The 26,979-nt window shown below is 36.2% G+C and overlaps 2 protein-coding genes across 2 annotated transcripts in view; one reads left to right on the forward strand and one right to left on the reverse strand.

Moving 5' to 3' along the window:
• LOC148946267 (solute carrier family 66 member 3) overlaps positions 1–20,814 on the reverse strand; it is a 125,257-nt gene extending 104,443 nt beyond the window's left edge. The window contains exon 1 of the mRNA XM_089098342.1: positions 20,588–20,814. Coding sequence (XP_088954468.1) covers positions 20,588–20,730 — 143 coding nt within the window. The 5' untranslated portion in view covers positions 20,731–20,814. The remainder of the gene's footprint in view (positions 1–20,587) is intronic.
• Positions 20,815–21,051: 237 nt separating this feature from the next.
• Pngl (N-glycanase Pngl) overlaps positions 21,052–26,979 on the forward strand; it is a 492,631-nt gene continuing 486,703 nt past the window's right edge. Inside the window, exon 1 of the mRNA XM_089098336.1 lies at positions 21,052–21,080. The gene's annotated coding sequence lies outside the window, so the exon portion shown is untranslated. The remainder of the gene's footprint in view (positions 21,081–26,979) is intronic.

Here is a 26,979-nt window from a genome sequence, read left to right on the forward strand (position 1 = left end):
ATTTTTATGCTTATTTCAAATATATAAGTTTCATCATGTTTAGTCTTACCTTAAAAAAGTTAAGCGCCTGAGAAAATTTGCCTTATTTTCGAAAAAAGGGAAAAACAGCCCCTAAAAGCCATGTAACTTTAATGAAAAACACACCATCAGATTAAGCGTATCACAGAACCCTACTATAGAAATTTCAAGCTCCTATCTGCAAAAATGTGGAATTTGGTATTTTTGGCCAGAAGAAAGATCACGGATGCGTGTTTTTTGTTTTTTTCCAGGGGTGATCTTATCGATCCAGTATTCCTAGAATATCATAGGAGAGCTCATTCGAACGGAAATAAAAAGTTCTAGTACCCTTTTTAAGTGACCAAAAAATTGGAGGGCAACTAGGCCCCCTCCCACAATAATGTTTTTCCCGAAGTCACCCAATCAAAATTTTGAGATAGCCATTTTGTTCAGCATAGTCGAAAATCTAATTAATATGTCTTTGAGGATGACTTAATCCCCCACAGTTCCCAGGGGAAGGGCTGTCAGTTATAAACTTTGTCCATTGTTTAGGCTACATATAAGTAGGGAGGGGAGTGCCAGCGCTAAACTAACAAGATTCAGCCAATCAGAGAGCTACAATCCCTGTACGAACAAGACCATTCCTCTTTCTAGGCCAACCAAAGATGTTTCTAAGCCTAATGGATACAGACAGGCGTTTACAACAGTGCAAGATAAGAGCGAGTCTAACGGGACAGGATCATTGACACCTATTTCTAGGTCAATGGATTTACGTAAGGTTTCTCGTACATCATAATTCCACCTTGAGATTTTGTTTATAATGATCACGCTTTGAGGTTAAAGTAACATACCGTTTCAAGACATTATGGAGCAAACAACGAATACTGTGGATTTAGAAGTTTTAGCTACACAAATTTATAATGTGAGTTCTGTTTAGTAATTTTTCTTTGTTTTTTTCAAATAAAATCATTTTTTGTAGTCCCCCACCCCCCTGCAATATATTCAAATTCAGGGTATACCCCCTCCCTAAAAGTGCAAAAAAAATCTTTGTACTTTGTTTCAAAATATACTCTTTTTTCCAAAATGTAAACCCCCCTCCTCCCACCGTTCGTCAACATTTAATTCTTTAAATTGAAGTTATTCTTTTACTCAAAAAGTGTCTTTTTCCCATTATATGTTTAAAACCATCAAAATAGAATCGGCTCTCTTTGCAGTCTAGACAAAGCCGTGTGTGAATGCGTCTCGAGAGGGGAGCTTCATAAACAACGTTCGCTCGGAAAGAGATTCCTGTTCATTAAGCTTGTGAGGCTTCAATGCTTTGCGTATTTAATTCTATACCTTTCTTTAGATAAAGTTTCTTTTATATTCTCAGGGGGGAGCGTGAAAACTATGGTTTTTAACTTTGATATACAAGGCTAGAAAGCACTGTCTTTAATTTAGGGGAGTGGGGTTGAATGAAGTCTATATATTAAGTGTAAATTGGCTAGTATTTTTACTCTGATCGCAAATTTTAGGCCTATAAGCTGGGCTAACGATCTTTTTTATCTAATTTAAACCATACATGCTGGAACTGTATTAACAAGTCTATATATATCTAAATACCCGTTTCTTGAGCTTATAACACTTCAAAAGTTATGCTATTGGTTTATAGCCTACGTAACTATCTAAATTTGACAATTTACCCCCTCCCCACACCACATAATTCTCGGTTTTTTCATTGGCCCTGGTTTTTAGAAACAAAATTTCTATAATATCTGCCAGATTTTTCAAACATTAAAGAAGCTACAATGCTTCTTTTTTGTATTATTCTGTTCTAAAGGCTTTCCTGAAGGAAAACACGGTACTTATGCATTATATCCGACACATGAAGAAAGGCAAGTTTGGTTAATGCTAATGCAATAAAATATAGTAGTTTAGCAACAAATTTAGGCTATATATTTGCACATTGGGGGTGGAAGGTAAAGTATAGCATATATTAAATATCTAACGTAGTCTAGGTACATTTTTTCCCTCTTAAACTCCCTCCTCGAAAATTAAAATACTTCCACTAAGCGTTGTCTAAAGTCGTTTGAGAACGTAAATATGCTCTTTTTAATGTGGTAAAAAACAACTGTTAACAATTAATTCTGCGTGTATTTAAATGCTAATTATTTGTAGAGCTTATAACATTTTGAAGGTTATATGATGGGTCTGTAGCCTACCTAGCTATCTAAATTTGACAACTTATCCTCTTTAATCGGGGGTTTTAGCCTTTTTTTTTATTGGCCCTGGTTTTTTAGAAACATGTTTGTTTGGTTTTTCATTACGCTTTTTTCATTAGCTACAAAAAAAAACTATAATTTAATTTCTTTTTAAGCACAATTTTGAGCAATAACCCCCACCCAATAAGAGGGCTAGGGTCCAAGATGATGCTCCCATGCAGCGGATGGAGATGGCTGATTCTTCCATGCTCCCAAAACCCCAAAGGAGAAATGCTGACCCATCTATAGTCCACACGCAAGACGGTGAAGTCGCTGGCCCTTCAAGAGCAACAGTCATCGTTTATGGCAAGAATGGTGGGCCTTCAAGAACAAAGTCCTCCATACAAGTCGAGAATGTGCCCCCTAGAGCCCTTCACATGCAAGCTGTAGACCTTAATGTGAGTTTTAAATTTATTGATATTTTCCGCTAATGATTTTTCTCCCAAAGGAAATAAATTGCTCTCTTTTGACGCTAATACTTCAGAGCTATTTAATTATCGAATCCTGACAAGTGTACGCTTCCGACCTGCTAAATTCTCGTGAATTAGGTTAGCAGCTTAGCAAAGGTTTCGCTTAAAAAGATACTTTTTATTCCCGTCATATTGTCTAGAGTAAATCCTATGAATTGCAAGAGGGGTGGGGGGCAGATGTTGATTACGATAAATAGTTTCATTTGATATTTTTTTTCATTTTTGAGTACATTAAGATGAAACTAGAAATTCATTTTCATTATAGACAGAGCAAGCGCTGCTTATTTTTCAGCCTGCTAGATAATTCGCAGATAAAACTATGAGTATTGCAAATTCAATAGCGATGCTATTAAGTATGTTACATGTCATGATTTTCACTATTTTGTTGTGTGTGTGTATGTGTGTTAGCGGCGCATGCGCTGCTTTTATTATGTCTACTAGATAATTCGCTGGGATAGTATAACGCATATTGCAAATTTATGAGTATTAAAATTCAATTTTTTAACTGAAAAAATAGTTTCATTATTGTTATTGGTATAGAAATAAGTACAAGATGTCATTTTTTGAAATAGACGCTATTACAAAGATTAAAAACTAGCCAAATTGTACTATGTGCACACAGATAGTGGCATTGCTACGTCTATTAAGTGTGTATTTTTTTAAGCACATGTTTTAAACAATTAGAAAATATAGTCACTTTTAACCCAATTTTCGACTTAAAAAAAATAGGATGTTTTAGACACTTTAAAAATAAGCAATTTTCTTTATAGGTTAGAACGGATGGCATATCGTCACTACCTCCTCCTCCTCTGCCTTAAGTATCATGTCAAGAATTATATAAACTCATTGAAGGGGCAACTTTAATTGAACCGCCAAAAGGTTTTCGTCATAATCAGGTCACTGAAACACCAGCCGTTGACGATAATGAATGGCGTAGTAAATTCTTTGAGGCGTGTTTTGGTGATGGTAGTGATAATTCAGATGATACACCTTCTAACATTATTGATGACCCCGAATGGTCAGATAACTTTTTAAGACAAAATTTTAGTGATGTGAACAATTCATTTGATGTAGTCCCTAGCACAGTTGAACAGAGCATGGAAGTTAGTTCAGTCCAACCAGATCAAGGTATGTCAGAAGGCGATTTACCGTGGTTAAGCCCGAATACAATGCAAACTTTAGATACTTTTCCAACGAGTTAAATGAGAACCCTCCCCCCCACTTATTTAATTGACATCATCCCAGTTCAACCAAGTATAATTGAAGAACAATTGGCTTGGGCAGATTCTCACAGCCCTAATACCCTCGAGGGTATGCTAAGTGAACTGGGAGATTTTACTCCACAGACCAGCCCTATTGTTGAACAGCGGGGGAGGAGGTTTAGGTGGTGATATACAAGGGGAAGGGTAAGGATGATATACAGGGGGGGCAGGGTAATGATGATATACAAGGGAGGGAGGGTAATGATGATATACAAAGGAGAGGGGGTAACGATATACAATTCGCGTCACTACCAGAATTTCAACAAACAAATTTGATATTGAACACAATAGAGGTTTTTAGTGCAACATTTGGTGATCCATTTAATACACTTATGGGGGAAAATTTTATGACCGACCCAATTTATATCGTTCATATATATGTAGAAAAAATTCGAGAACTTTTAAAAAACCGGATTCAGGTGTGGGGAGGGGTAGGGACTCCATTAAGGTCTCAATTGTTTTCAAAATATTTTATCTAAATGAGAGTCATGGGGAGGTGTATGACAATTATGTAAAGACCAAAATGTTGGTAGTGTTTCCTTATTTGGAAAATTACGAGACAGTCTTTATGCAATGGATTGACAACATTATCACTCATATCATTTATTAAAAATTTAAGTGTAAATATATGTAATTTTAAAAAAGATTTTTTAAAAGATGGGGTGGGGCGGGGGGGAGGTCTTTAGTTTTAAAATATGATCCCGATTTAGAAGGATGCAAGGGCGTTCAACGAATCTGTTTCGAAACGGGCCAAAAATGTTTCATGTACGCTTTCCTCATATCAGCTTTCCAGCCTCCACAAAATGACGCTACAAAGAAAAATTTGGACTACTGGGACGTGCATGGGAAAGAGGGGTCTGATTTCCCCCCAGTAGATTTCTCTTGTCTAGCGGAAAAATTTCCGGCAACACTCAGGACGATAGATATTTCTGAACGGGCCAACGCCCATTTAAATATCGGTGGTACTGTGCTCCAATACGAAACGGAATTTCAAGAGGGTATGCGTTCTAATAAAAAGGGTGTAATATTCCCAGTAAGGGGCCCGTCGATTGAATCGGTGAAACACTTTGTTTGGTTGTTCTATACACCGCCTAGTGTGCCCAATTCAATTGGCCATTTCAATCCTATTACGGATATTAGTAGAGTTCCGAGAGGGGGTAAGGATCTAGGGGTGCGATACTACTGTCCAATGTGTTTGTCCCAATTTCGTAGTGAATTAAAATTACAAAATCACATGAAGCATTGCAGGCGTCACAGATATCAATCGGTGAAAACAGTCTCGGGTGACCGTGCAGTTTTACGTTGCAAAAATTTTCAGAATACTCTAATGCAAAGCGATAAAATAAGTTTGGATTGTAAGGCTAAGCTGGTGGATGTGAACGACCCGCAATTTTCGAATCAAAGAACATCAAGTCATAGCAGTTTCCTATGCTCTAGCACAAAGATACAGCTTTATCACTATGCAATTGATAGAAATAGTCGAAACATTGGACAAGAATGATTTCATGATCAAGGAATTAACTAAATTAATTGTCACTGCAAATGGAGCTATTTCCCGTTTGAGAAATACCCACTACCCAATGATATTGTCAGTAGAGGATAACCTGGCCATTAAAAATAAGACAATATGTTGTGTTTGTAAGGGAGAATTTGAAGAGGGTACTAAGGAGAATGGGACTAGGGGGGAAAAGACTAGGGGGGAGGGGAAAGTCCGCGAACATGATCACCTGTGGCAGGAAATATCTTCAGGGGGTAGTAATTTTCGTGGTGTGGCCCACTAATCGTGCAATGTGAATGTAAGCTAGCAGTTTTGTATACCGGTTTTCATTCACAATTCAAATTATGATTTAAAATTTATTTTACCGACTTTGGCACGTATACACAGGGAGGGAGGGGGAGCATATAGTCCATGGGTAAATAACTCATTTACCAACAATATTATTCCCAAATCTGCTGAGAAGCTAGTGCTTTTAGAGTTGACATGGCAGGTAGTAGATAATGGGCATACGCGCTGGAATAAAATCCGTTTTTAAGATTCATATAGTTTTTTTCCCCAAGGCTCTGTGTCAACTCATTCAAGTGCAAAAAAGCGACAATTTTGATAGTTTCCCTCTGCTTAAACAGTGCTTTCCAGACAGTGAAATGTATGACTTACTGACCTGTAAAGGTATACATGCTTATGACTATTACTGCTCTGGCGCACGGTTAAGCAAGGAAAAACTGCCTCCCATCGAAACATCCTATAATTCACTTACAAATAGTGACTGCACTGACGAAGACTATAAATTTGCCAAGAGGTTCTGGGCTAAGGGTAATTGTAAAAATGGTTGGGATTATAGGGAGGGAGATTGTAGGTTGGGATTGTAGGGAGGAACTAGGGTTGATCACCGATGTGGATCAACACCTATTTGTAGAAAGATCTATGAGGGGGGATATGTTTTTCATGGGGATCGCGTCCTAACAAAGAATCCAACTGGCCAGAACTCTGCTGATGGTGTAAAGTCTAATGCAGTTTTTCTAGATATGAACTCATTGTACCCCTCGGCAATGTCTCACTACTGTTTACCATGTGGCAATTACAAATGGCTTGAAAATCCTTGTGACACCCCCGACATTCACACAGACGAGGAAAATGGTCCACAAGGATGGTTTTTTGAAATTGACGGACAAATACCAGTGGAACTTCACGATACAGTAAAAAATTTTGTTTTTTCGAGCGTGAATAGACTTGTGACCAAGGAGTCAATGAGCCCATATAATCAGTCTTTGGTCGAGGATATGGGCATGCATTGGACCCCCTCCAAGCAGAAACTAATAGCAGCTCTCGACCCGTAGCAGAATATCGTTGTTCACCACGTCCTATTGCGGTGGAGGGTGAGCAATGGTTTCAGGATCACAAAAATACACAGGACCCTGTAATTCAATAAGAGCCCCACTTGAAGAAGTTTATTGACACCTATGTCAATAAACGCTCACAAGCAAAAAGTAAAGTCGAAAAAGAAATGTACAACCTTATTTTGAATTCAGGTTTTGGAAAAATGTGTGAAAGCGTACGAAACAGATCATGTTGTGACGTCGTAACATGTCCCAAAGAATGTGCACGACTTTTTGCCGATCCCAGTTTTGCAAAATTCACGAGCATAGACACGAATATGGTTCTTCTACACAGAAAAAAGAGAAATGTTGTTCTGAATAAGAATATTGCTGGGGGTAGTTCAGTACTTGAAATTTCCAAAAAACTCAAGTTGTCATTCTTTTACAATGTGTGCAAGGTACAGTGGCCAAGGGAGGGGGAGGTTAAAGTTTACAATGGGGACACAGATTCTCTGTTGTTAAAAGTTAAAACCGGGGATTTATCAAATGATTTGGAAAATGGGGTTCATATCAGACCATGGATGGACTACACCAATTGGAATGAGTCCCTCTATCCAGAGCTGGTGAAACGTCAGGCACCCAATCAACTATTAATGTTGAAATCAGAGACGGGGAGTGATTTTATATCCAATAGGGTGTTCCCCGGTCCAAATGTTTACTTTGTGAAAACAAATGTTTACTGTGTGAAAACAAATGTTTACTGGGTGGAAACTGCGGCAAGGATGTAAAGCAGGCATGCAAAGGGGTGCCTACACACTTTGTAAAAAATGATTTCGACATGAATGTCTACAGAAACTGTGTAGACAGTTGTTTAGTGCCAAGAGCAAACGTGCTAGCAATTCGCTCTCTACAGTATAGGAACTATACTGTTAGTGTGGAAAAAATCCCATGTCATGCATATTCAACAAGGTTTATATGCTCAAGAATGGTGTAAAAGTACTCCCCCACGGCCACTACCGAATTTCAGATCGATTTGAATGTGTGGACTATCGCAACCAACTCGGTCTGGATAAATTAACTTAAATTCAAATAGTAGTTGGTGGGTGGATGGGGCAAAAACAATTTCTCATCGTCATTTAACTGCAGCGGCGGCTATTGTATACAGAGTTTGTTTTTCCGATTTCTGCACGGCCCCGGGGGGTCCCGCCCGTATCAACCCTTCGGCCGGCGGCCGGCCTTCGGCCCAGGGAGGTGGGGGAGGGCCCCTTTCACGGCCAGCCTTCGGTACCGGCCTGACCTACCGCCCCGGAGGGGGGGGGGATTCTCATCTTTTAAATGCTGTAAATATTCTATTCTATTCTTAGTCTAGAAATTTGTTCAACTGTGCTGCTATTCGTGTTGTATTTTAAGTAGTTTTTTGTCAATAAACGAAAAAATATTGTTCTGTTGCTATTGTTGTTGTACAAGTAGTGTGTGCTATTGTTGTTCTTGTTGTATTTTAAGTTGTTTTTTGGTAATAAATGAAAACTAGTGTTATTATTGCTGTACAAAAAGTGTTGTTAATGAAAGAAAAAATATTGTTTTTGTTGTTCTTGTTAACTTACTAGGTAGATCTATGGGAAAATTATTATTTATTCGTTAGAAAAGTATGGTTTACAGAAAGTTGTAGTCCAAATGTTGTCAACAGCAGTAGCAGTATGTATCAATTTAAAACACTATTCAGGTCTTTCTGAGTGGCCCGTCAATGTCAGGCAAAACGACACTTTTAGCTAAAATAATTAAAAATTGTAATAAAATGTTTTTGGAAAAACCAAAGAAAATTAACTATTGCTATAGTATTTGGCGAGAATCCTACGATCAAATAAAAGCTATTGCCACTGCCACGTCCATGCCAATACAATTCATACGGAGACTTGATGTTTTCAATAGTATTGACCCAAACTCATGGCTAATCATTGATGATTTAGTTGAATCGATTGAACAGTTCTCATAGGAAATGCTACAACTGTTTACCGTTCACTCTCATCATTAACATATTTCCATAACCCTAGTTCTACACAATCTGTTTCATCAGAGCAAGTGCATGAGAACCCTTGCTTTGAATTGCACCTTCTATATTATCTACCGAGTTGTTCGTGATTCAAGTTCTCTAATAACTCTCAATAAGCAAATATATCCAGGTGCTCCCAAATTTCTACTTTCAGCGTACTGCCAGGCGAAAAATAAGCCCTATGGGTACATTTTGCTATAATATAGCAAATATATTTTGCTTATCAATAGTCACAGATATTTTTGACAAAGAAATTACTGTATATCTTCCGGTGAACAGTAGAAAAGGCTATTAGTTGCCATCATGACATTGAAGAAACTACATGTAAAAAGACTTTTATTTGCCTTTCTAGGCACTTCAAAACCTCCACTCAGGAAGGCTACACTCAAACATGGTTTTGACAAAGAATTTATTAATGTAATATCTGAACTTTGTTTAAATTTAGCTGAGGGCAATGTAAACTTGTCAGAAGGTGGTAGACAACAGACAAAGCAACATCGTTCAACTGTACGTGCCTTGGTTTGCAAAAACAAAGGAAAAAATTTTAAAAGAAAACGTCTCCTTCAGGCGGGTGGTAGTTTTTTACACTTTTACTGCCAATAATCGCAGGACTTGTAAAAAGGTTTCTCTAGATAGCTAAACCCTATAAATTGACTCCAATAGAACTTGTCCTCTCACCCCTGGAACACTTTGAAGGCAATCTAAGCAAATTCATTAATGATGAAAATATTGCCGATGATAAAACGCTAGTTTTACTTCAAGATGAACTGCGTTGTGTGGAAAAACTTAGACCTTATCGTGAGAGACCCGCAGTCACCATCACAGATCCCCCTAAACAGGAAAAATATCCTCAAGATTCTGCAGCAGCAACAGCCTAATCAAAGTAGAAGGAATTGAATTCCATAGTGACAACAATTGGAAACCTATTGCCAGTGAACTATCGAGAACAGAGTAAACGAGTATTAACATATCTAATGTTGGAGAGTGGTGGATATGATTATCAAATTCAAGTCGATAGCACTGGGAAACGAATTATAATTCAGGGAAAAAGTTATAATCTACTTTATTTAATTTGCGATATGGTTACAAATCGTAAAGGGCTTTTATCATTTGAAAATAATCTATACACCTTTCTAAATGCATCAAGCTTCTCCAAAAGTCTTATAGGCAATAAGTAAGTTCTTAATAAATTAAGAAAAGATATTAGTGATGTTAGTCCACTAACAACAACACCGTTTAAAAAAGAAGAAGAAGAAGAAGATTTTAAATCAATCTTGGAAAATACTAGCACTCCTAGTAGCAGCAGAAGCAATGATTTGATAACACCAACGACGGCAAGACAAAAGCGAAGACGTATTGATATCAACTCACTGTCCCAAGCACCACCTTCCAGCGTGCAAGAGGGGAGTGGAAATTACACTACGCGTTTGCGTTTAAAATTGATGAAGATTTAAAACATGTCTATGAAAATATTGGTAAAGCGGGAAGCCTAAGATCCCCCACAACGCTTTCTAAAGTTGCCTCTGACATAGGTGACAGCACATTAAAAAAATGCAAAAGAGCACCTTGAAAATGAACCGAGTTACACACTGCATCGGAATCGCAGGCTTCATGGCAAACAATATCGACAAACTAAAGCCTTTTTCCCTCTGCATATTTTGCAAACTGATCTTTTAACTCTAGATGAGATTCAACGGTGTCACAATACACTCTACAAATATATTCTAGTGGTAATCAGTTTCTTTAGTTGCTATACATGTGCGATACCATTGCGATCAAAGCGAGGTGTTGAAGTTGCTCAGGCTTTAGAAAGTATTCTTGAACAAGATTCCTATAGAAAAATTCAATCGGATCGCAGTAGCAAATTTGTTAATCCTCACATGCAAAAGTTTCATTGAAATATAATACAAAGTTCTATCATAGTCACAGTCCGATAAAGGCTGTATTGGCTGAACGATTGATAAGAACGATTCGTCTACTAATTTTAAGATATTGCAAACTGAAAAATACTGCTGCTTTTATTCATGATTTAGATAAAATCATGCAAATATATAACCAACGACCACATCAATCCCTGTCCAATGTTAGCCTTCAGGAAGTTCATTGCAGTAAAAATACATTTGATGCTTTTCTAAAGCAATATTCCAGTAAAAAAACAGTAACAAAAAGAATTGTGAAGAAGAAATTCAATGTTGGTGATACTGTTCGAATTAATAAAACCACCAATATTTTTTAAAAGGGGAATTATTCATGGAGCACTGAAATTTTTAAAGTGTCCAAAATCCTAGACACTGAAAACACGACATATCGGCTGCGAGACACCAAAGATGATGAGATCCTCGGTGGTTTTTATGAATATGAACTACAAAAAGTTAGAAACACTAGTGAAATTTATTAAATTGAAAAGATATTAAAGAGTCGTACTCGCAGGGGCAAGAGACAGTTGCTTGTTCGTTGGCTAGGATACAACTCTGATTTTGATTCTTGGGTTGCAGTTGAAAACATTAACAATGCCCAATGATTTCTATGTGACATTCATGTCCAATGATTCCGATCCTCTCTACAATGATTTAAATAGAACAAGTGATTTTTGGACGAAACTCTCTCCCACTATCAAATTCGACGGCGCGTATGAAGTGGCTCTTGTCGACTGTATTCTCAAAATACATATGACATCCTGAGAAATGATCGCAAATATGATATAAAAATTAGACCCTATGATGGGCCGCCACCATCTGATAGCGACCAAGAACAAATTCAAAAGATCAATTGGACGGATTATCCATATATTGTATTACCCTAAGAAGACCTCACCTGTATCAATGATTTATGTCATTCTATCAATAAAAGAATTGCCGCTCGTAAAAAAGGAGCCATTCATTTCAACTATTCAAAGGAAAAGGGCAAGATCTACATTAGTTCACCCATTGCCGATGAAAAGGATATTCTCAATGACAATCTAAATGATGTTCTTGGCTTTAAGCTCAATATAATCAATAGTAAAAGTGCTGGAAACACTAATTTTATTTTTGCTGACTACCCGCCAACCTTCTCCACGGACACTTGTATATTTCTCTACGCTTCATTTGTTGAAACATCCAGAGTTGGCAATAGCTATGTTCCCCTCCTACGAGTTCCTGAACGAAAAACCAATCAAGATCATGTTCATCATTACAATATAAAGCATCTTCAGTATATCCCCGTAAAAACCTCTTATTCGGAACTCTGACAGTTAACGCTAAGAGCTGAATTAGATGACCCCCTAGCAATACCAAAAGGTGTGGCCGCAGGTACATGCCGTTTCCAACTTATCCCTGTCGAGGTTCAAAAAAACAAACAAGTTCTTTAATAGAAATGTGTTATTTATTTGTCCTGTTATTGATTACTATTTGAAAACTCTTAGCTTAAGATCACAGGGAAATGAGAAGGACTATTTTATAGGCTGCTATACAATGCCCGGCTATTGTTTTGTCTGCTGATTTGCTAAGCTGGTTCGCTCTGCACTACCTCTGGCTAGAAAATATATTGTACCGGCTGCAACAGATTTTGCATCCTCTACACTATACGATTGGGGCTCTGGCAAGGATTTTAAAAAAAGTGCTTCGGAAAATCTTAGGTCCAGTTCGCGAACCCTTAGTGAACAATTGAAATTTCAGCAAAATGGAAAAGGTTTAAAAAGGTCGAGAAACAGTGAACAACACATCAGTCTCTACTCAGGTCAGAAACGAAAGACATCACCCCTGTCAAAGAAAAGAAGGAAAAAGACGACACATAGAGTAAACAGAAGAAGAAGTCCCAGGAAGAGAATTGTTAGATCGAAACTAGATTTCTTTTCATAGACTAAACAATGATAAATTTACCACATAAGGATTCCCAACCATCAATTACTTCATCTTTAAATCTATTCAATGTATAAAATGTTGATGTGAGTGTAAAACATGGATACTATGAACAATTTTATCCACACCAACCCCTCTCCGATAATATTCACTTTCAAATTTATTCCAACGAAGACTACTTTATGGACATGTCTTCACCATTTATAGATTTACATATGAAAGTCCGGAATTCCGACAATACATTGCCAGTTCGTGCTGATGGAATATCCTATGAAAATTGTATATTACATAATTTATTTCGTCAAATCAGTGTGTACATAAATGGCACTTTGGTGAGCACAAGCAACAATCTCTCAAATTATACAAGCTATATGCAATTCATGTTGATGACACCCAAGTCATACAAGGAAATAAGAGGCACCTACAATGGATATGAATATATTACTAATACTAATAGTACAGATGCACTTAAAAATTCTACAGCAAGTAAATTACATCTAGTTGGAAAAAAATATCATGAAATATTTAATATACCCCAATGGCTACCACCAAATATTAAAGTGGATATAAAATTGACGCTTGCTCCCTCTAACTTAATTTTATGAAAGGGACTTACTGCCAATCCTGATATAACTCTTTCCGTCGCCTCGGCAATACTACATGTACGGAAGCAGCAGGTAATGAGTTCTGTAGCTTTGGCAGTGGAAAAACTGAGAGCCAGTGGAAATAATATTAAACTACTTGTTCCTCATACAATCACCAATCAACGTCATATTGCCACAGGCTCACGCACCTTCACCGACTCATCCTTTATCAATGGAGGAGTTCCGTCAAAATTAGCATTGGCATTTGTAAAAACCGCTAGTGCAATAGGATCGTGGACTGGCTGCCCACATAAATTTGATATGTTTGGGCTTTCATCTCTTGTCTGCAAAGTAAAGGGAATCTAACTCTACAACCTATCTTTTGATAAATCCTATAGGACTTTGAATGAGTTGACCATGCAAACCCTAGATCATGATTCACAACTATTTGAAAATGGTATAACCGAAGAAATATTTGTTAAAAAACATGGTATCATTGTCCTAGACCTGTCTGGCACCCAGGATATGAGTATAGTACGAACGGGGAATGTGCGTTTAGAGTGTACGTTTTCTGACCCATTAGCTGAGAGTATTGCACTAATCTCGCTAATTCAATTTGAAACCTATTGGGAAATCACTCTCAAAGGCAGTGTTCTACTAGACCTTGCACCATAAACACCAGTCAAATAATCAATGTATTTAATATGGACCCCTACATGTCCAAATACAGATCCTATTGTCGTCCCTCGGACTTTCAAAGTGCCAACAATACCCTGATCATTGTTAATAGCAGTCCGTCGACTGTGAATACCGGCCATTAATTGTGCATCTTTCAAACATCGAAGACGATTGAATTTTTTGATCCTCTCCGTCTACCCTATACATTCTACACTCCAATCACCAGCAACTAGATTGAGATCAGTGGGAAAACTATTATTCAAAATCAGAAGAGAGTGCAGGATCTGACGACTAAAAGCTGCGGTTTCCATGCGCTACTATATTTCGTGTTCAGATGTCGCGGCTATACTTACAACCAGTTTCTCAACATTTATGTAGACAATCCACGTCTAAATGACTTTATAGTGGAAAATATCCTCTCAGACCTGTATAATATTGATTTTAGTGCTTTGTGAGTAAAGCGCTTAAAAATGTATGTGAATGTGTTTATTAATAAAGAAAAAATGTACAGATACAACAATGTCTGTATTCTATAGTTTATATTTTCTCTTCTTCGATGTAAGGGCAACTGTACAATAACCATTAATGACGGTAGATTATTTAAATTCACTGTATATTGATCTTAATTGGCTGCAGAGTGAGGGTCACATTTTCTACAGTACAATGTAACTTCACTCTTGTCGTATCTCTTTGTATAGTCAATGATACTATTTGCATTCATATTGTGAAATTCACGTGTTTCAATTTTTTTATTTGAAGCAATATCACATACAGTGTTTTCAAATGGTGAATTACATTTGGTAACTGCCAAATAAAAATCACTAGGTTTTTAGTCATAATAGGCAGTGTCGTCACAACGATGACATAGAAGCCAAATTGTCTTGTTACCCCAACAGTTGAATTGTAGACCTGATTCTTCCTCCCAAAATAATTTAAAACCACGACGATACCAATATCGCAGAAATAAACTAAAATCACATATGGGGTTCTTTCCAATTCTCCCACTGATCACATTTGTCATAGTGGCAATTGGAGCATAGATGCCCTCTAGGGTGAGTCACAAATCTCTAGAGTGAGAGTCACAAATTTGTACTGCATATCCTCTATGCAATTTACAGGGATTGCATAATTTGTACTTTTCATTATGCCATTAATAATTGTACAATTCTCACATGATGACCAACTGCCAAGAGTGTACATGCATAGTGGATATATATAGAACATTTTTTTATTTCTTATGTTAACTCTCTCACAGCTAAAAAGAAACTGATCCTCGTTCGATAAATTCAGAGGGGGATGGGAGAGGAGTAACTCTGTGATGTTACATAACCTCTTTCGAAGGGCCATCTACATAGAATCTATGGCAATGTTTTCAAAAGTATACCCACGATATTATTCTGCTTTGTTTCAATTAATATATCAATAAATTGAGTGAAAGCATTTGAGTTACGTTGTAAATGCTTCATACAATAGTCCAATGGGGGAGAATCAGTTTTCATTATATTGTTAAGTGTCCCCTGTGAGAATATCTTCCGTTGAAGGGATAACACGAGAAAATCGTCATCCAAAATCAAACGTTTTTTCATAATCACAAGATTCAACCTAATTCTCTCTTTCTAAAATTTATTCATTTTTCAATCCTAACACTCTCACTGCTGACTCTAGACTAACCATGATTCGTTCTACTTAAAGAATATTCGATAACCCAAAAAAAATCTAACAAAAGAAAGGGTGAAATTTTCGATTTCAAAACAACTTTATTGTACGTGATCATAATTACAACAATAATATATATTGCCCGTATAGAATTATCGATTTAGCTTTTTGTCCTCTATATGCTTTACTATTGCATTTAAAGCATTTTGAAGTCTACTCAAAAGTGCTATACTAGCTTTTGAAGCAAAGCATAATTGAGCCTCCATTTTAAATTTGCTCAAGGATAACGCATATCTTGCATATACTTCATCCAATTCAAGACACAGCCGTGATCCTCTCGTGATTTCTACCGCAATGTTTGGTGCTCTTGTATAATTGCTGCTGCTACCAATTCCACTACCAACTTCTAATAGTGTAAATATTTCACTCATTATTGCAAATATATCTTAATAAACGAGTAAAGTCAAACTGTTCTCACTCCTTGAATTCTATTCTCACACTAATAACAACTATTAAAAAATCCTTCCTTATATTCACTGCGATCTTGTCGTGTTCGTATTTCCGACTCCCTGATTGGCCTAGAAATAGGTGTGGTCTTATTCGTACAGGGATTGTAGCTCTCTGATTGGCTGAATCTTGTTCGTACAGGAATGGTGATCCCCACCCTACTCATATAGTATTGGTTATTGGGAAGTATACAGGCGTTTTCAGGAGGATTTTTTTTCTGGTCGAGGGGGGTCGGTGTAGAGGAAACGAGGGAGAGTCTTTCCATGGAACAGTTGTCCATGGGGGAAGAGACATTTCTATGAAGGGGGCGCCAGATTTCCCAGCATTATTTAAAAAACGATCACAAATTAAATAAAAAAAAGTTTTTTTCAACTGAAAGTAAGGAGCAAAACTAAAAGTTAAAACGAACAGAAATGATTACGTATATGAGGGGGTTCGTCCCCAAGTCAATCCCTCGCTCTTTGAGCTAAAGTTTTTTTAGCGCCCTCATAAGAGATATATATTATAATATTGAATGGCTGTTTTGATTCTGGGATTCGTGATTCAAAATAACTCAGGCTTAACCTTGAATGGTGAAGTATTGAATAGGGAGCGAACTCCCTAATATACTCAATAAGAACCAAGGAATATAGAAGTTCGTTACGTAAGTCAATTCGTAAGTTGCATCAAAACAAAATTTCGAGAAAGCAATTAGCCAAAAAAGGAAAATTAATATGTGAATTTCGTTTTAATTATTCATGTACGGTGAGCCAAAATCAAAGCTGCATTAATTCAAAAACATTCAGAAATTAAATAAAAAAAAACAAGTTTTTTTAATTGAGAGTAATGACTGACAATATAACTAAAAACGAACATAAATTATTCCTTATATGAAAGGGGTTGTCCCCTCCTCAACGCCGTGCTCTTTACGCTAAAGTTTGACTCTGTTTCACAACTTTATTTTTTAAAACAATAAAAAACTTTAGCGTAAAGAGCGAGGCGTTGAGGAGGGGACAGCCCCTTTCATATACGGAATAATTTCTATTCGTTTTAAGTTTTAATGTCTCTCCTTACTTTCGGTTGAAAAAAAAATTTTTATTTAATTTTTCATTAGGATTGAGCGTCAGAGAAACAAGTTTTACTTAAACAAAGATGTAGTGGTGCTTTATATGGTCACTTCAATAAAGTTAAGTTTCGTTAATGCTAATGAAATAAAATTAAATAGGATGAGTATATAATAGTTTAGAAACAAACTTGGGCTATATATTTGCACGTTAGGGGGAGGGGGGTGGAGGGGAAAGCATAGCATATATTAAATATGTAACCTAACGTAACCTAGCCTAATCTAGGTACCTCCCCCCCCCCATAAACGCCCACAAACAACAGTTTAAATATCGTAAACACAATGAAAACTACTCTCTGCACTCCATTTCAAGAGACCACTATTGAAAAATAACCAGTCCGGCGGTTTTCGTCGCTCATTAGTATATAAAAGCGACCATATAACGCACCAGTCAGACGAAGAATATTATGCTCGGACTTTATCATACAAGAACCCAGTGGGTGATTTGCAGTATTTACAGATCTTATTTCAGGACCTCTGAGGTCCATGTTAGCCCTGGATGCAAATTCCTAGGACTTTTTGACAATTTTAAACTAATGGTCATTCGGTTATAGCGAGCGGTGTTGTAACAACTAGTGGTCTGACAATTTCAGATTATCTTGGAATGTTGAAAAAGCTAAACCATTGTTCCCCCCCTCCAAAAACAAAATCAGCAGCTTTTGTATTTCGCGCTTATTCAGTCACAAAACAGCATTGTTCATTTGTATGGATGTTAACTTATAATCTGAATATAGCTGTTAGTGATAAAAAAGAACAAGAAAGCGTCAAATCTTAAAAAGGCAGTCGATTCGTCCACTGAGAAAGTTCACGGGTTTTCTTAATTTTAATTATAGATCTCTCAATTCTCATACTTTACAAGACTGTTTTCTCAAGCAGAGATGTCATGAGACATAAGGAGGAAAGTTACCAAAAAGTCAACACTAATAAAAAATGCAACCTTTTCTACTGGGACCCTTCTGCCTAAGTAGGCGATTAGAATAGGATGAGATAAGACATTTATTTAACGCTGAAGAACTGAATTTGAACTTTGGGATCAATATACAAAATCATAACAAATAATAAAAAAAAAAAATCTAAAGGAATGATTCACTAAATAATGGCAGAGGAATGCAGGATTAAATTGTTAGAATGGACAAATGGTCCATTAATTATATTTTTAAAACAGTTAATGTATCAAATTGGTCGATAAAAAAACTCAATAGAATATAGTTCTGTTTATATAATAAATTAGAAGCAAAGATAAAAACGTTGAAAATAAAGGCAAACAAGGGTAAAACCTGTACTAGAAAAAAGGGAAACGGCACTTCCCATTATGTGGGCCTCTACAAGGAAACCAGTCACGAAAAACCCGAGGCATCCTCGACAAAAGCAACAATTTGACGTCATCTGATGTTGTATAAACAAGTATTCAGGGATTTCCCACTCTGGGAACTATATTTGAACCTTTGTTTTTGGGGGTTTTGGGAGGGGGGAAGGTACCTAGGTTAGGTTAGGTTACATATATAATATATGCTATGCTATACTCCTCAGCCCACCACCCCACCCCTAATGAGCAAATATATAGCCCAAATTTATTTCTAAACTATTATATTTTCATCCTATTTTATTTCATTTGATTAGCATTAACCAAACTTGAATTTTTAGAAAGGCCCACATAATGGGAAAGTACCAGAGAAACTACCAGAATATTTTGTAAATTTTTTTCTATATCGTAGGGGATAAAGTTTTTTTTCATTTATAGTAGCGAACAGGAAACAAGATAGGAAATGGCTTACAAGCAGCCCAAGGCGGTCATTTAGGGAAAATAAATCTCCATGCGAGGGTTTATCATTACATTCTTTGACAAACGGAGAGGTAACATACCTCTCACGCATTAAAGTTTTTGTAACCTACCTTCTTTTAGAAGAAAAAAGTATGGAGCTTTACCGTCTTAGAATATTATTTATAGGGCTATTTTTTTAAAGATTCAACTTTGTCTGACTTTTCTCACGTAATGCCAGGGTGACAAACTAGACAAGCATATTCAAGATCAGGGCAGCCAAAGTGTGAATCACTCAAGAATGGCAAGGAGGCATGCCAATTTATTTTTTCGGAGTTTAAGAAGGGAGACAGATGCATTAGTTTTGTTTTTAACATCAATGCAGCATTTCAGATTACAAGAAATTGTGATGCCCAGTAATTTAAATTAGGACGCAGAAATATAAGGAAGAATTGGATTTTATAAATGGGACAGGGATTCAAGGAAACAAATTAGCATTCTTAGGGATTCGGAATTGCTTACTCTCATGTCCAAGTCTGGGGCACCTCAAGCAGTGCAATTGAGGATACTCAGTGTTGCATATTAAATTTCGATAGCAGGTTTCATAGCAGGCTGTTAGGTCATTGACATTTCCATGTCAGGAAATTCCTTAGCCAAGCTATTAATCATAACTGAAAGAAGGAGGAAGTCTAGGTGATTATATTGGGTAACTTCATTGTGAACAAGGAGAGGATTAAAATAATTGTTAAGACATCTAAGTACTTGCGATCTATTTAATAAGACAGGTTAAGGAAAACCAAGTACAAATTAGGGCAACTTTCCTCTGGGACTACCCCGCTCATTCCATCCCTGGAGGCACATTTACAAGACCTACTGATTATTGCGATAAAAATAACTATTTCACAGCTTTGTTCTGGTGCCATTGGCAGTGCATAGGAGCAACCAAGGGAAAATAGGAAACTTGTGAGTTGTTGACCAATTTTGAACTTCTGATCTTAAATATTAGTACTGTTCTATAAGCTGTAAGACACGCGATAATGCGAAGAAGATACCCGCGAGATTTCATATAGCGAAGATGTTTCATATAGCGAAGGGTTTTGGGGGAAAAAGGTATCTAGGTTAGGTTACGTATTTAATATATGCTATGCTTTACCCCCCCATTCCCCTAATGTGCAAATATATAGCCGAAATTTGTTTCTAAACTATTATATTTTCATCATATTTTGTTTTAGTACCGGATATCTGTCTCGCGTGTTGCAGACTAACAAGTTTTTATCTTATCTGATCTTCACATTATCGCGTGTCTTACAGCTAATAGAACAGCACCTAAAAATTTTAATTCTTTGCAGGATACTATTTTTAATAAGATGCTAGTAAAATCAACATCCCACCTAAATGCATTCCAGAGGAATGGGTCAGTTTCACAATTTATGCCCTTGTTATAAAGTTTGCGACAGTGATGTCATCCATGGTTCCTATCTGTCAATGGTTTAAATGCCTTGGTCCAAAATATAGGATTTTGCATATTTTTGTTTTTTATAAATGTTATTACTTATGACTGCTTCAAAACTACTGGCGAAGAAATGGAGTAAGATGTCATTTGCGAAGCCTTTCTATTACAATTCTTACCTGAAAAGCTCCAAGAATGTACTTGCAAAACTCATTCCAGCGACATCTTTTTTCTTATACAAGGCGTAAATTTGAGGCAGCTTCAGGACAAATCCAAAAAACAGCGAAGAAAAATTTGCTACTAATATTACTAAGTTTGCCATGATGAGCCTTAACTAATATCCTATCTAATTATTGAAAGAAAGAAATCCAGCACAAATTACTGATAAGATAAACTGACACAAAAAATGGTCCTGTTGCTAGTTGCTTTAGGGCCGGAGAACCTTATCAAAATATTTTAGGCTTATTTTAAAAAGTGAAGGAATGTCAACCTAAAGAGAAAATGTCAATAGATACTATGCCGCACATCATTTAGGTATTAACAAGATCAAGTAATTTTATAAATTCAATTTTTAAATGAAACAGGGAATAGTTGGTGTAACCACGAAAATTCAAACTGTATTGACGTGAACTAGCTTATTATTTTGTTATTTGCAAAAAAGAAGATAAACAGGTAGGAATTAGATATCAATACAATATGAATTTATATTTCTGATATTGGTTAAAAGTTTTAAAAGGTAAAATTCTATAGTAGGGGAAGGATATCTTAGAAAGTAGCCAAGTTGGTAAACTTGGGGCAGTTTATATTACTGACCTACAAATAAGGTGAATTAACAACCAGAAGCCTTTTCTCTACTCTACTTCAATCCACCCCCACCCTTGTGTGCAAATATACAGCCCAACCTATATAGGTCTAGGCTATTTCCCATGTGTTGTCTGGTTCTTGATTTTTTTCACAGTTGATTCAGTCTATGGGAACCAGGATGAAGTTATCTCCTGGCGCCAATCTCCGAGTTTATCTCCCTGGCCTAAAATTGCTTACCCTATAGCTCTGAAAATAAAAATTATCCTTAAGAAAAACTGCTGACACTTACAACTCTCAACTGATACCAAATTTTTGAATTTTTTTGCTGTTTTTGATATTTTACTTAAAAGTACAAATATAAGCGTGAACTTAAAATTAACGACTGAAATATTTTTTTTTTGACAGAATTTTTCATTGTTATTTGGAATTCCTTTGTTAGGAGCTTTCAAATGAAGTGTTACATGACTATATTAAAAAAAATATTATTTTAACTGTTAGGCCTGTTGAGGTGGAGGCAAACAAATTTTGTTGCTTAATTTTTTATTCAAATGCTATTAATCAGCACATAATTTGAAAGCTATTTTTATTATAAACATGTTTCTCGTTTTGTTTTCTACATCAAATAATACGCGGCCCCATAAATCCTCTTTTGCGTCCCATCTCCCCTTTCCTCCCAAACCCTCCATGTCAAAACAAGTAAACTGAAAGTTCGTAAAAAGATTTGTTGTAGTAAGATATATCTTAAATAGAGAAGTTTTCATTGCCCAGGAATGCCCTAGCTCCGTAAACCCCCCATCTCTAGAAAAAATTACCACACCAAGAAACATATGGCCAATTTAAAGTTTGCTCAAAAAAAATTGGAAAAGACTTGGATATTTAAAATCTTTATATCAGGAGCTTTCAAATGAGGTGTCGCATGACTATATTCAATTAAATTTTATCTTTACTGTTACAGAGGTAGTCTAGAGGTAGACCAAATGAGGTCTTTTATTTTTTGTCAAAGCTTATGAAACAGCACATCATTTGAAAGCTATCATTCTTCTGACCATGTTCCTAGCGTTGTTTTCTAAATTAAACCTAAAAGGGCCACTCAAATCCTCTTGTGCCTCCCATCTCCCCTTTCCTCTCAAACCCTCCATGTCAAAACAAGAAAAATTAAAGTTCGTAAAAGGATTTTTTATAGTAACATACATCTCAAATGGAGAAGTTTTCCTTGCCAAGGAAATTCGTAGCTCCGTAACCCCCCCTACCCCTAAATATAAGTACCTCCCGAAGAAAAACATGGCGAATTTAAATGTGGTTCAAAAACTATTGGATAAGACATAGATATTTAAAATCTTTGTGTCAGGAGATTCTAAAGGAGGGGTAGCATGACTATTTTCAATTAAATTTTATTTTTTATTATCATTGAGGTAATCTAGAGATAGATCAAATGAAGTTTTTGGCTTTTTGTCAAGAAGTGTCGAACAACACATCCTAGGAAATCTACCCTATTTCTGAACATGTTTCTGGTGTCACGTTACGAAACAAATCTAAAAGGGCCGCACAAATCCTCTTTTGCCTCCCATCTTCCCTTTCCTCTCAAACCCTCCATGTCAAAACAAGAAAAATGAAAATTCGTAAAGGGAGTCGTTATAGTAAGATATATCTTAAATAAAGAAGTTTTAATTGCCCAGGAATGCCTGAGCTCCGTAAACCCCCCCACTCAGAATCTTAGTACCACCCCCAGAAAAACATGGCCAAATTAAATTTTTTTAAAAAACTATGGGAAAAGACATGGATATTTAAAATCTTTTTATAAGGAGCTTTCAAATGAGGTGTCGCATGACTATATTCAATTATATTTTATCTTGACTATTACAGAGGTAGTCTAGAGGTAGGCCAATTGAGGTCTTTCAGTTTTTGTCCAAGCTTATGAAACAGCACATCATTTGAAAGATATCCTTCTTATGGACATGTTCCTAGCGTTATTTTCTACATTACACCTAAAAGGGCCACGCAAATCCTCTTTTGACTCCCATCTCCCCTTTCCTCTCAAACCCTCCATGTCAAAACAAGAAAAATGAAAGTTCGTAAAAGTATTTGTTATAGTAACATCCATCTTAAATGGAGAAGTTTTCCTTGCCTAGGAATGCCCTAGCTCCATAAACCATCCGACCCCTATATATAAGTACCTCCCAAAGAAAAGCATGGCAAATTTAAATTTGGATCAAAAACTACTGGATAAGACTTGGATATTTAAAATCTTTATATCAGGAGTTTTCAAATGAGGTGTCGCATGACTATATTCAATTATATTTTATCTTTACTGTTACAGAGGTAGTCTAGAGGTAGGCCAAATGAGGTTTTTCATTTTTTGTCAAAGCTTATGAAACAGCACATCATTTGAAAGCTATCCTTCTTCTGAACATGTTCCTAGCGTTGTTTTCAACATTAAACCTAAAAGGGTCACACAAATCCTCTTTTGCCTCCCATCTCCCCTTTCCTCTCAATCCCTCCATGTCAAAACAAGAAAAATGAAAGTTCGTAAAAATATTTGTTATAGTAACATCCGTCTTAAATGGAGAAGTTTTCCTGGCCTAGGAATGTCCTAGCTCCATAAACCATCCTACCCCTGGATATCAGTACCTCCCAAAGAAAAACATGTAAAATTCAAATTTGGTTCAAAACTAGTGCATAACACATAGATATTTAAAATATTTATGTCAGGAGCTTTCAAATGAGGTGTCTCATGACTATATTCAATTATATTTTATTTTTTGTCGTTATGGAGGTAGTCTAGAGGTAGACCAAATGAGGGTTTTTGCTTTTTGTCAAAGATTATCAAACAGCACATCATTTGAAAGCTACCCTTTTTCTTAACATGTTTCTAGTGTTGTTTTCTTAAACAAATCTAAAACGGCCGCACAAATCCTCTTTTGCCTCCCATCTCCCCTTTCCTCTCAAACCCTCCATGTCAAAACAAAGATTATCAAACAGCACATCATTTTAAAGATACCTTTTTTCTTAACTTTTTTATTGTGTTGTTTTCTGAAACAAATCTAAAACGGCCGCACAAATCCTCTTTTGCCTCCCATCTCCCCTTTCCTCTCAAACCCTCCATGTCAAAACAAGTCAAAATTCGTAAAGAGATTCGTTATAGTAAGATATATTTTAAATAGAGAAGCTTTCATTGCCCAGGAATGCCCTAGCTCCGTAAACCCCCCACCCCTAAATATAAGTAGCTCCCCAAGAAAAACATGGCCAAATTTAAATTTGGTTCAAAAACTATTGGATAAGACTTGGATATATAAAATCTTTATATCAAGAGCTTTCAAATGAGGTGTCGCATGACTATATTCAATTATATTTTATCTTTATTGTTACAGAGGTAGTTTAGAGGTAGCCCAAATGAGCTCTTTCATTTTTTGTCAAAGCTTATCAAACAGCACATCATTTGAAGGCTATCCTTCTTCTGGACATGTTTCTAGCGTTGTTTTCTACATTAAACCTAAAAGGGCCACACAAATCCTCTTTTGTCTCCCATATCCCCTTTCCTCTCAAACCCTCCATGTCAAAAGAAAAAAACTGAAATTTCGTAAAAAGATATGTTGTAGTAACATACATCTTAAATGGAGAAGTTTTCCTTGCCTAGGAATGTCCTAGCTCCATAAACCACCCTACCCCTGAATATAAGTACCTCCCAAAGAAAAACATGGCAAATTTAAATTTGGTTCAAAAATTATTGCATAAGACTTAGATATTTAAAATCTTTATGTCAGGAGCTTTCAAATGAGGTGTCCCATGACTATATTCAATTATATTTTATTTTTTATCGTTATGGAGGTAGTCTAGAGGTAGACCAAATGAGGTTATTTGTTTTTTGTCAAAGCTTATCAAACAGCACATCATTTGAAAGCTACCCTTCTTCTGAACATGTTTCTAGTGTCGTTTTCTGAAACAAATCAAAAAGGGCCCCACAAATCCTTTTTTGCCTCCCATCTCCCCATTCCTCTCAAACCCTCCAAGTCAAAACAAGAAAAATGAAAATTCGTAAAGAGATTCGTTATAGTTAGATATATCTTAAATAGAGAAGTTTTCATTGGCCAGGAATGCCCGAGCTCCCTAAGACCCCCCCGCCAAAAAATAAGTGACACCCAAAGAAAAAAAAGGCACAATTAAAATTTGTTCAAAAACCATTTGATAAAATTTGATATTTAAAATCTTTATATCAGGAATTTTCAAATGAGGTGTCGCATGACTATATTCAATTATATTTTATCTTTACTGTTACAGAGTTAGTCTAGAGGTAGGCCAAATCAGGTCTTTAATTTTTTGTCAAAGCTTATAAAACAGCACATCATTTAAAAGCTATCCTTCTTCTGAACATTGTCCTAGCGTTGTTTTCTAAATTAAACTTAAAAGGGCCACACAAATCCTCTTTTGCCTCCCATCTCCCCTTTCCTCTCAAACCCTCCATGTCAAAACAAGAAAAATGACAGTTCGTAAAAGGATTTTTTGTAGTAACATACATCTCAAATGGGGAAGTTTTCTTGATAAGGAATGTCCTCGCTCCATAAAGCCCCCACTCCTCAATATCTTGCACTACCACACACAAGCATTGTACATCTAATTTATTATAGAGAAAAATAGCAAAAGACTTGGATATTTAAAATACTTAGATAATGAGCTTTCAAATAAGGTGTCCAATGACTATATTCAATTATATTTTATCTTTACTGTTACAGAGGTAGTCTAGAGGTAGGCCAAATGAGGTCTTTCATTTTTTGTCAAAGCTTATGAAACAGCACATCATTTGAAATCTACCCTTCTTCTGAACATGTTCCTAGCATTGTTTTCTAAATTAAACCTACAAGGGCCACACAAATCCTCTTTTGCCTCCCATCTCCCCTTTCCTCTCAAACCACCTATGTAAAAAGAAGAAAAATGATAGTTCGTAAAATGATTTGTTATAGTAACGTCCATCTTAAATGGAGAAGTTTTCCTTGCCTAGGAATGTCCTAGCTCCTTAAACCATCCTACCCCTAAATATAAGTACCTCCCAAAGAAAAACATGGTAAATTTAAATTTGGATAAAAAACTATTGTATATAGACTTGTATATTTAAAATCTTTATATCAGGAGTTATCTAATGAGGTGTTGCATGACTATTTTAAATTATATTTTATCTTTACTATTACAGAGGTAGCCTATAGGTAGACCGAATGAGGTCTTTAATTTTTTGTAAAAGCTTATGAAACAGCACATCATTTGAAAGCTATCCTTCTTCTGAACATGTTCCTAGCGTTAATTTCTACATTAAACCTAAAAGAGCAACAAACCACCTCTTGTACCTCCCATTCCTCCTGTCCTCTCACAACACCCCTATCCAAACAAGAAAAATTATGTTCTGTAATAGTAGTCTTTACCTCCACATAAGTATTATCCTTAAAATTATTACTGCCTCGGAGCCTTCCAAGACCTTTAAACTCATCCATATATAGTAAACTTGAAATCCAAAAGCCGAACATGACACCGTTAATGTTTTTTAGGAGAAAAGTTCGTATCACATAGACATTTAAATTCTTTTTGTACGGAGCTTTCAAATAAGGTGTCGCACGACTATATTTAATTATACTTTATTTTTATTTGTTTTGGAGGTAGTCTAGAGGTAGACCCAATGAGGGTTTTTGATTTTTGTCAAAGAGTATCGAACAGCACAACATTTGAAAGCTAACCTTTTTCTGAACATGTTTGTAGTGTTGTTTTCCGAAACAAATCTAAAAGG

This window comes from Artemia sp. Qi Xiang Cuo, chromosome 12 (assembly GCF_049724085.1).
Source record: "Artemia sp. Qi Xiang Cuo chromosome 12, ASM4972408v1, whole genome shotgun sequence".
Lineage (NCBI taxonomy): Eukaryota > Metazoa > Arthropoda > Branchiopoda > Anostraca > Artemiidae > Artemia > Artemia sp. Qi Xiang Cuo.